The 11,149-nt window shown below is 31.1% G+C and overlaps 1 protein-coding gene across 1 annotated transcript; it reads right to left on the minus strand.

The window, feature by feature from the left end:
• Window positions 1-1,952: 1,952 nt before the first annotated feature.
• Window positions 1,953-3,589, minus strand: LOC18035261 (40S ribosomal protein S25-2). The gene is made up of 4 exons (XM_006423261.2): window positions 3,482-3,589; window positions 3,309-3,383; window positions 3,057-3,191; window positions 1,953-2,255 (listed from the first exon to the last, which is right to left on the minus strand). The coding sequence occupies exons 1-4, from the start codon at window positions 3,482-3,484 to the stop codon at window positions 2,142-2,144; spliced, it is 327 nt and encodes a 108-aa protein (XP_006423324.1). The 5' UTR covers window positions 3,485-3,589; the 3' UTR covers window positions 1,953-2,141.
• Between the last annotated feature and the right edge of the window lie 7,560 nt (window positions 3,590-11,149).

Below are 11,149 nucleotides of genomic sequence, written 5' to 3' on the forward strand. Positions count from 1 at the left end.
TATGTGACAAATTTTCACGTGGCATGCTTGAAAAAAATCAAGAAAACGCCCGCTTCCTTTTGTTTGTTTGTTTGTTTTTGTTTTTGTTTTAGTTTTAGGTTTTCTCGTTGGCTATTTTTAACTTAAAAACTTCGCAAGGGAAAATTAATTGTACAAAATTGGGTCTTTGTTAAGCATAAACCTATGGTAGAGTTTGTTCTATTTGGGATCAGCTTGGAATTATTGTGACTAATTAAATAAATTGTTTTTATTACGGGTGGGCGTCGTTCAGGTTGGTTTCAATCCGTTAAGTTTAACAAGTTATTTATTATTGTTGTTGTTGTTATTATAAACAATTGATTTTTTAAACTATTTCTCGATCTTATTTTCTTGATCAAATGTTTGATTGTCACATTGTGTAGTACATAATTTAGTAAATTTTGGTCATAAATTTTAAATTTAAAAAGCAAGTACATAATTTAATAAATTTTATTCCAAACATATGGTTTTATTATATAATGACCAACATAAATATAAGTTTAAATTACTTTTTATTTTTTATAGCATATTTAATAAATTATTTAGTCATACTTTTGTTTTTTTTTAAACACATAAAATTATCATGAAGTCATAATTAGCTTTCATCTAAAATTATTCATAGTTCAAAGAAAGTTTATATAATCGTATGCAAATCTTATTCATTCTCATAATAAAAAACAAAAGTAAAATACAAAAAACATGAATCTATTAAATCAAAACTATGATACTAGAGGAAACGTATATTAGTTCTAAGCTGATTTAATTATAGCAGTAATATAATATCTAATGGTCTACACATCATAGTATATGAAAAAAATAAAAAATAATTATCTATTTGTTAAATTATTTAAAATTGTAATAAAAACTTTAAAAAATTATAATGACTTATCAAGTTGCCCATAAATATTTAAAAAAAAATACTATGATCTAGCTACTGTCAAAATGAGAAAAATTATAAAATAAACTTTTATAAAATTTACCAAATACTACTTTTATTAAAAAAATTATGAAATAGACAATTTATTGAGTTTCAACCTCAATCTCAATTAGGCGATCCAACAACAACACAAATGTTAAAAACGTGATTTCTACCTGACACTCACAACAAACGAGTGGTGATTTGATTTCTACTTAACACTGACCAAAATGCATCGTAGGGCTACAAGAGTCATGGAATTTCCAAGAAAAGCACTTCATTATGAAAGATTTTTAGAGCAAAAATTCTGGGAGGTTTTACTAATCCTTCCAAGAACTCAAATCTTGGAAGAATTTTTCATCAGTTGGATGTGCACAACTCAGGCAGAATCCATCACTATGAGACAAAGAAACATGTGGCCTGTTGTTCACAAAATACTGGCAGTTGATATGAACAGGGCACAAAACACATACAGATTTTGGATTAACAGTGTTTAATTAGAAAAAGAAACCCCTCACACAATCTCAAATGATAAGAGACAGGGACAACAACCAGAATATATCCTTGAAACTCAAGATTTAATACATGGCAAACCTATGTGACACTAAAAAAATTGAAAATGAATAAGTGATTTTACCAAGAGCATCATTGCACAACTTCCAAACAGGACTTTCTACTGAAGCTGCTCAGTGCTATAATAACTTGGATTACCTAATAAGAACTTCCTCCACATGAAAAATAAAGATAAATTTAATAAGAACTCCATCCACATGAAAAATAAAGATTTGCACTTCCAGCAAAATATTATAACACCGTCTCTACACATAAGTTGTGTCCTACACACACTTCATGAATAGATATCAAATCAAGTCCAAAGATTTGGAAGGTCATCAAACCACTGGAAGATCACAACTTGACAATTCATAAAAACAATCCCACATATTAAGCCTGTTATAACAGAGTTTCTTTCCTAAACATCCAACAAGTAAAAATAGACGAACAGGCATGCAACTATTCCGAAGGAACTGAAAAGCACAGAAACATTTTCAACAAGTAAAGAAAATCCTCATCAAACAAGAAATGTAAATAAAACTCTAAATTATACTTGTACACTCTCAAATAGATTCACAAGAAACAAAAATAATAGCAGTCAAAACACGGCAGAACGAAACTACATATAAACTAAGAAGCAAATATCAAAAGAGACTTAGGTGTTGGTTGCCCTAGTGTAAATCTGCTGGCTTGCGTGAGCAGACACCATCCTGATCAAACCTCTAGCCATAAGCTCTCTTATTGCCTTCCTTGCAAGCGATCCATTAATCTGCAAGAAGATCACAAAACCAAATAAGACAATTCAGCGGTGCAGGGCATATTACTTGTGCATAAAACCAACAGGAGAATAAAGAAAATTAAACAGCCTAAACAATTACACAATGATAACCAAATAACTCAAGTAAGCCCAAGAAACAAAATATCATAGGCTACCATTATATGTAATGCAAATCCAATCTTAAAGTACTTTGCTAAGGTAACATGTAGTCCAAATGCTATCATATAATGGTAACTTTGACATCCACATATCCATATGCGCTCCCCCCCCCCCCTCCCCCCAACAAAAAAAAAAAAAGAGCACTCAAAACTACCATCAAATAAGCAGTCATTTATACATTTACTATAAGAAAATAGCATAAGAAAGCAAGGTGGAAAATACAAATGTTTGCCAAACGCTTAGATTTGTAGCTTGAAAGCCACAACAAATAGACAACAATACCAAATGGAGCCTAATACTCATATACAATGATTGTCAAATTGCTCAAATAAGCTCAAAGGATCACCCTACTACAGCCTACTTAGAAATATACAATTACATGTTATGCAAATTTATTATTAAAATAGCTGAGCCATCAGGTAACACATAACCTACATGTTACATTCTAAGTTCAATAACCAAACAATAGCTAACCGAGCAATAGCTTTCTATGATATGAGACTGTAACTTAAAAATCCACATACCCATATCACAAAAGTTAAAAAATAAATAAAAAATCACCCAAAACTACAATCAAATATGCGGTCTAATACACGTGTAATATAGGGGAAAAAATAGCACATAGTAAAATACCCTTAGACGATCGGAGAGAATGGAAGGAGTGATAAGCTTGTACTTAGGAGCCTCGGACAGGAGCTTGTCATAGGTTGCCTGATCAAACAACACCATGTTGTTCACTTTCTCCTTTTGCTTTCCCTTGCTCCACTTCTGTTCACATTTAAACCAAACCCAAAAAAAAATAATATAAGATCACTAAAAAACAATTTTTTTTTCAGATAAAACGAGTTAATGAATCAGAAGGACAAAAGGGCAATCGGGTATGACCTTCTTCTTCTGCTTGCCGCCTCCGGATTTCGCAGGCTTTGAGGATGGAGGGGGAGCCTTGTCCTTCTTTGGAGCCTATAAAACAACTCAAATAAAAAAACAAAATATCAAACAGTAAATTAATCAGATGGGTAATTGATATTCAGAGGTATTCTCTGATTCTTGAGGCGTACCATTGGATCTGATCAGACAGAGAGAGAAGTGGAGAGCTCTGAAACGAAAGTGAGATGAGGGAAGAGAGGCGAGGCGGGCGGAGTGGGTGTTATCTAACCCTAGGGCATAGAATGGATTCGTTTTAAGTTGCTTTCAACGACGCCGTATTTTGGTTTTGGATCAAAGCCCAATCGAAGAGCCTTCGGCCCATTAGACCCCATTTTCAAAAATATAATTAATTTTTTTCTTTTAAATTAATATAATTTCTCTGTATAGTGTATACACCATTTTAATTCTCAATTTATCCTTACTTCTACTTCATTTCTCTTCTCTGTCTCTCATCATTCATAAATTAAGGGTGAAACTGTGAAATGCGTTGTCTCTCTTCTTCTTCTTTTCTTTCAATTGTATTTTCAAATCATGAAATCAGACCACAAGTTAATCATTCACAAACAATAAAAAAAAAAAAAAACCAAAGTAAATAAATGAATTTGCACATTGGAGAATATTTATTAAATTTAAATTTTTAATTATATTTTTACACATTAGCAAGGGGGGATTCAAACCCCTAACACGTGATTCGTGTCACGTGCTTTAATCCTCGAAGGTACAAGCCCCACCCCATCTCGACTAAATTTATTCTCGAAAATACCCTGAAGAAAAGATAATTCTCTCTCCCCCAGTCATTTTTATTTTGGATTAAGAAGATGGGAAAATATTTTTTTTATAGTTACAATTAAGAGCGCAGTTGTTACTAATATGCAAAGTAGGAGAGGGGATTTCATAATTGGGGTTGTTAAAAGACAAATTTTTCAATTTTTTTTTTATTTTAGGAAATTATCAGCCATATACCCTTAAATGACACTAGTATCAAATGTGCTACAACACTTTTTGCTTATATCACTCGTATACCCTAAGTTGACAAAAGAGTTCTGGCGTCCACCTTTCCGTTTACCACTGTTAAGAACTTAACAGAATTTGAGCAAAATGACTATTTTACCCTTTAAACTCAAAATGAGGTAAAAAAATAAATTTACCTTGAAAATTAATGTAAATTTTCAATACACAATTTTTTTATTTTGTTATTAACAATATATTTTTTTATTAAAAAAATATGAATTATTAATGGTACATATTATTAACAATTATCCATAAAAAATATTCATCTTATACCATAAAAAATTATTAACAACATATTATTTACAATTATACATATTATACCATAAAAAATTCAAGTTTGAGTTTGGAGGAGTAGATCTTCAATAATTTAGGTTAAATTTTGGAGGAATATATTCGGTTGTAAAGTAGTTTTTTTTTTTAACAATTATTAACAATTATCCGATAAATGGGATGACATGTCATTTTTATAAAAATATATCATATGACATGTTGTTTTTTACTAGGTAAATGGGATGACATGTTTTTTTAAAAGACTAGATTACCCTTATGATGTCAGCGCTCGCAAACAGCAGTTAACGGATTGGTGGACGGAAGAATTGTTTTGTCAACTTAAGGTATACGAGTGATACACTTGAAAAATATTGTAGCACGTTTGATACTGGAGTCATTTAAGAGTATATAACTGATAATTTCCCTTTCATTTTTTTCCTCATATTGCAGATATAATAAGAATAAAAGATGTCAAGGGGCGATTCAGTATTGTTTTGTAACTAGTATTTTCATTTCAGATTTTAGGATTAAGTGTAGTAGCAAGGGTATTTCTGAGCTTGCTTTGGTTTTTGATGGAAATGTTACAAGGCTTTGGCCCCATATTTGTACTTGAACATTAGCTATTATTTCTTACTCTCTACTCTCGTTCCGGGGAGAGACAAGAAACAATAAATTAACCGTAGACAATTGAGCGAGAAACAAAAAAAATTGAATTCAACGTTGGGATTATGGACATAAAAAAAAAATTACAAGTTGGTTTGTGCATTTAGATAACTTATGATTTCTTCTAAAAAAAAAAAAAAACGTAACTCATGATCTGGATTCGTGTTCTTCTGGGTGCCAAATTCAAATATTCTGAGAAATCTCCTTGTTGAAATATTATCCATACCCAATTTCATTGAATCGGTCATCACACTTTTGAAAAGATGCAATCAAATTTTATATGTTATGTTTTATGGTTAATTGACTTTCTCAGTTCCCACGTAACATATTTGATTCAATTATTCTTCTTTCTCCCCGGGCTCTTATCACTTGGGTCCTTGTTGTTTGTTTAAAAGAGTTCAAAGACTAGAGGTTTCGTGGGTACATCACTCGACTCCTTCCTCTTTGCATTTTGTTTATGTCCTTTGAAGTTTGACCATTGCAACTAGTGATCAGGCAACTAACATAACAATGAAATAATATTTATATCCTTGGATATCAATTGCGTCATTCCTGGTTGCATTTTGTTAAAATTATGCGGTTTTGAGGGGGAAAAAAAGTTATTCTCATATAATACATAAATAAGATTGTCACAAACTATAAATCATGCTTACAATTTCTTTGTTTTCTTCGTTAACATATGAGATCTTGGAGAGTGGTTGAATCTGCCCTTTCATTCCGTCTGAGTTACTGTTTGTGGGTATTATCTCTTGTTAGTTTATCTGAATACGTTCTATTGTTACCAGGGGGAGACATCAGAGAGGCATTTACCTCAAGAAACCAATACGGTGTAGTTTACGATATCATTCAAATAGCAGGGTATTGCTCGAGCTCGAACCAAAATTTGTTTTTGACTTGTCGATTTCATTTGGTAGTTAGGCAGTTATGGTGAATAATTTTTCAGCTTTGTCAAACATGTTAAGTTTTGATTTTCTCTGTTTATTTCGTCACAGCCATCCATGACCATTTTGCTCTTTCATCACTTCACCTCCGCGTCCTGTGTCAATTTTGATGTTCTTTTTCATAAGCGCTAACATATATGTGTATATATATATATATATATTGATATTGCAGACAAAATGGGATGATGTTGATTGGGATCCTCTGTTTGAGTTGCTCAAGGAACCCCGTTCAAATTGAAATTGAATTAGAACAACTGCCCCTTATACAACTCTGGTTCCGATACTGAACCAAAAAGACTATTGCTTCAGAATGAGAAATGTTGGAAACTCTACTCATGTAAATTATTTGCGCATTTTTCTATTGAAAAAAAATAAATAAATCACTCTTCTCTGCAGATTCACGTAATTAGCATGAGGAGGAAGCCAGTTACCTCTTATTTCTTTCATTTCAAAACTATAAATCAGCTTATGTCTCAAGTTCGATGCAGTGGTTGTATGGACGCCATTTGCAAGACTCTGTGGTTGTATGGACGCCACTTTAATTCCACGCACCCTCCATTAGTCCATTTAATAAAATATTTTGCTTGTTACAAAACCCTGCCGATACTTAAATGCTTATTTTTTTAAGAGAAAATCAAACAAAATCCAAAACCATAGCTCACCAAAATCTCCATAACAATCTCAATTTGATTCATTTCTCTATTCCACTTTTCCATTAAAGTAAAAACACACAGTACTGAAATTCATTTCGATATTAGTGAGGGAGATTAAAGCTAAGTAGGATGATTGTATAGGATAAAACATGATATTTTCTTGAGCTCATAACTCAATTTACAGGTGTATATTTAGAGCATATAATATATTATTTCAAACTAGACAAACTAAAAATGATAAAATGATCATGAAAAAAATGGAATTTCTAACTCGACCATAAGGTTAAATTTATATATATTTTATTTTATGGTTAATTTTCCTTCTCAATATTTTTTTTCTTATTGTCTCTTTATGTATTAATCTAGGATCTACTTTCTCTTGTTGCCAAAGAGAATTTTTTAAAGGAAAAAAAAATTCAAACAGTGTGAAGATCTATAAACAAAAATCATTAATTTAATTTATTTTTTGTGGTTGATGTGAACCACTAAATGTTGTGGTATTCGAACTGTTTTACGCTACTTAATATACAAGGATAATTTATTATTACTACTACTACTACTTTATAAACTAGTTTTATAATCTTGGCATAACTCATAAACCAATTAAAGGAATCAATCAAGTCAAGGTAAGAAATTTGTTTAATGACGGTTTTAGTCGTGGGAAGGAATCATCGCTATGATTATTTTGTTTAGAAACTAATGTTTACAGAAATAAAAATCTAAAATGAAGAGACACAAATAGAAAACAAAGGAGAGGAAGTATGGCTAGCAGTGCTATGAGAAATTCTACCGTCAACCAAAGCAAGATGGAGAAAGAAGAAGATAAATTGATGGTACCAATCAATGATCAATGATTACCAAATATTGTTGCTAGTTGTTGACTTTTTATTCTAGTTACCATCAATCAAAGATAAATTAACACAACAACATCAAATAATTAATCAGGCGACACGTTAAATAACAAATATATTAGATGGGATAATAGGTGAATTTAGCCTATAAATGAAAACACGGCAACACATAAACAAGAAGTTATATTATCGATTATTGTTTCATTATTCAGCAGCTATATATATATTATTGTTTCAAAACGTGCATATCCCACTAGCTGCCATGCAAAGGCAGCAAATTAAGCTCCCATGCACACGGCTAAATGCTTTCTACCAGTGACGTGCAGTTGGTGCACATGCACCTGCCAGCTTCGTCGCAGTGACATTTTCCTCCGGGAATAGCGGCATTGCACGGACGAGTACTACACCATGCCTCAGTCTTTTGGTTCTACAATTGGAGCACTTTCAGTAACACATAAAATAATGCCCATACATTATAATATAATATACTTCTATATACATTTGGAGGAGAAAATTTGATGAAACACATTAATTAATCAAATTGTATCCAAAGCATACATGCATAACAACATTTAGGTAGCGTTTACTTTTTGGATTGGATTGAGAATCCTGGGGAGTGGGAATCCTAGGATTGGGAGTGTGGAGTGGGAGTGGGAGTAGGTTGTTTACTTACACTGGAATGGAAGCATGGAATGGAGATCAGAATCCAATTTATGTGTTTACTTTGTCTTGGATTGGGAGTAAATAGTTTTAAATTACAATTTTATCCTTATTTAAAGAATTATAATTTTTAATTACAAAACTAATAAAAAATATATTTAATGAATAATATTTATTTTATTATATTTGTAAATTTATTATAATTATTAATATTCTTAATTATGAACAATAAATTATTAATTATAATTTTAATATAAAATGAAATGTTATTTTATTTTATTTAATATAATTATATTAAATTTATTATTATATAAAATAATAATATAATATTATTTAGTACAAAATTAATATTTTCTTAGAATAAAGTATTTATTATTATTATTAAATAAATATAGTACTATTATTTTTAAAATAAATATAATAATATTATATTTATTAATTCTCTATTAATATAATAATATTATTTTAAAATAATTTAAACTTAGAATCAATGTAAATTATTATTTAGTTAAATATAATATTATTATTTAAATAAATATAATATTATTTATTTTATTTTATTAATTATAAAACATAAAATAAAAAAAAGGGTAGAAATGGGAGAGGTGGGAGTGGATTCCCACTCCCACCTCCCCCAATGGGAGTCCCACTCCCACTCCCCACTCCAAAAATGGGTGGGGCCCACGGAGTGGGACTCCCAATCCCTCCCCATTTTAAGTAAGTAAACGCTGGAGTAGGAGGAATCCACACTCCTCACTCCCACTCCAGCAAGTAAACACATCATTAATATATTTAGAGCCACTTACCAAAGAAAACAAGAAGGATGAAGAACCCAAAGAGAAGAGCCTTGCTATCAAGGCTACAAAGGAAATCCTTATTTTCTCCAAGGATATGATGGTAAACTTCTTAGCTAAATATTCATATTCTTTAAAAATAAATTGCTATTTATTTATTCATTTATTTTTTTTCAAATAAGGGATGATTGTTTTGTGGTTTGGAAATCTGAATTTTAACTTATTTATTTTTTTAATTTTAACTTATTTATAAACCAACTTATTAAGGGGTATAGCCAGCCTTGTTCAGTTCCCGAAAAAGTGTAAGTTTGCATTTGAAATATGAATATTATTTAAAATTTAATCTATGCCAATCATCTTAGCTAGTCACCTCAGGTTAACTTTTGAAAAAGATAAGAGGTTCAAAATTATATTTAGGCTCTAAGCACTCCTATCTTAACAATAAATAAATAAATAAATCATCTTCCCCTCTCCTCTTATCTTACATGTATTATGATTTTCTCTTGATTTGAGCACTCTTGAATTTTTAACGATCTTATACCATGTGTCATGTAGTAATAGTGTATGGATATAATTTAACTTTTTTTATATTTTAAATTTATTAACCACCAACACGTGAATTTTTACTTATGAGAACTATAGATCAGGAACAAATCTTAAGAGCACTTGTCTCCTTATAAAATCTAAAATAAAAAGTGATTTTACTATACTCATGGCTCGTGCAATCCTCTCACTTAATTAATTCTTTTTATCTAATTAATTATTTTTATTGATATTGTTTAAGAATCGTGTTTGCTTGGGACTTTGGAGCTACTTTTTTGATAACTCAATCGACATTAGTGAATGTAAAAATGGTGATATCTAAAACCTAACCAAGTTTAGGGATGACTAATATGTTGATACAAAAATTTGGATCAATAATAAGAGTTGAGAAAGAGTTCGTTTACTTGGGGAACAAGTGATGAGAGAGCTTGTTGTTCTTAGAATAAAGAGCTTGGTAGTCGGAATCATACAAAATAATAACCCATCAGGGGTTGCCATGGATGTTTTTGGCGTAGACCCTCCGATATTTAAATCAGAAATCGAGAGTAGCTTGACAACAAATAAATAATGATAGAGAGAAGAGTGTAAGAAAAAAAGCTTGGAGGATATTACGCACCCCGCCTCCAATATGCCTATCTCTTATGTCCTACCTAGATTGTCTTGCTACTTTTGAATGGTGACCTTCAGATATAAGAGAAAATAGTCATATGTATAGTTAAATATATGAAAACTTATCTCCTATGTTGTAGGATTCGGATTTGACAAGGATTAGGAATCATATTATTTTATCTTATTTGGATTGGGATATATTGTTGACTGTAGATCCTTGGGCTTGGGTTGGTAAAAATATCAGTATAACAAGGGCCCCTAGTTTATAGTATTCACAAGTTTATGAGTGAATACTGTAAACTAATATAGCTTACATAATAGATTTTTTTTGTCCTCCCTTATTGTATATCGTGAAAGTATCTCGAATGTCATGAGGAAATCTATAATGACATGGGGACAACTTGAATGATACGAAGAAATCTCGAATGTCACGAGAATAACTTGAATCACATTAGCAAATCTTGAATATCATGAGGACATTGTCATTGAGACGAGAAGATCTTAAATGTCACGAGAATAACTAGAATCACGTGAGTAAATCTAACTAGAATCACGTGAGCAAATCTTGAATATCATGAGGACAACTTCAATACACGAGGAGATCTTAAATGTCACGAGAATAACTTGAATCACGTGAGTGAATCTTGAATATCATGGGGACAACTTCAAATGACACGAGGAGATCTCTAATGTCACGATATAGGCCATAGAAATAATGTCGTGATACGGGCAATATGTTTAAAATAAGGCCACATCAAGGGCCATTAAATCAAGATAATGTTGCGTCAGGGGCTATAAATTTTA

The sequence above is a fragment of the Citrus clementina genome, unplaced genomic scaffold (assembly GCF_000493195.1).
Source record: "Citrus clementina cultivar Clemenules unplaced genomic scaffold, Citrus_clementina_v1.0 scaffold_8, whole genome shotgun sequence".
NCBI lineage: Eukaryota > Viridiplantae > Streptophyta > Magnoliopsida > Sapindales > Rutaceae > Citrus > Citrus x clementina.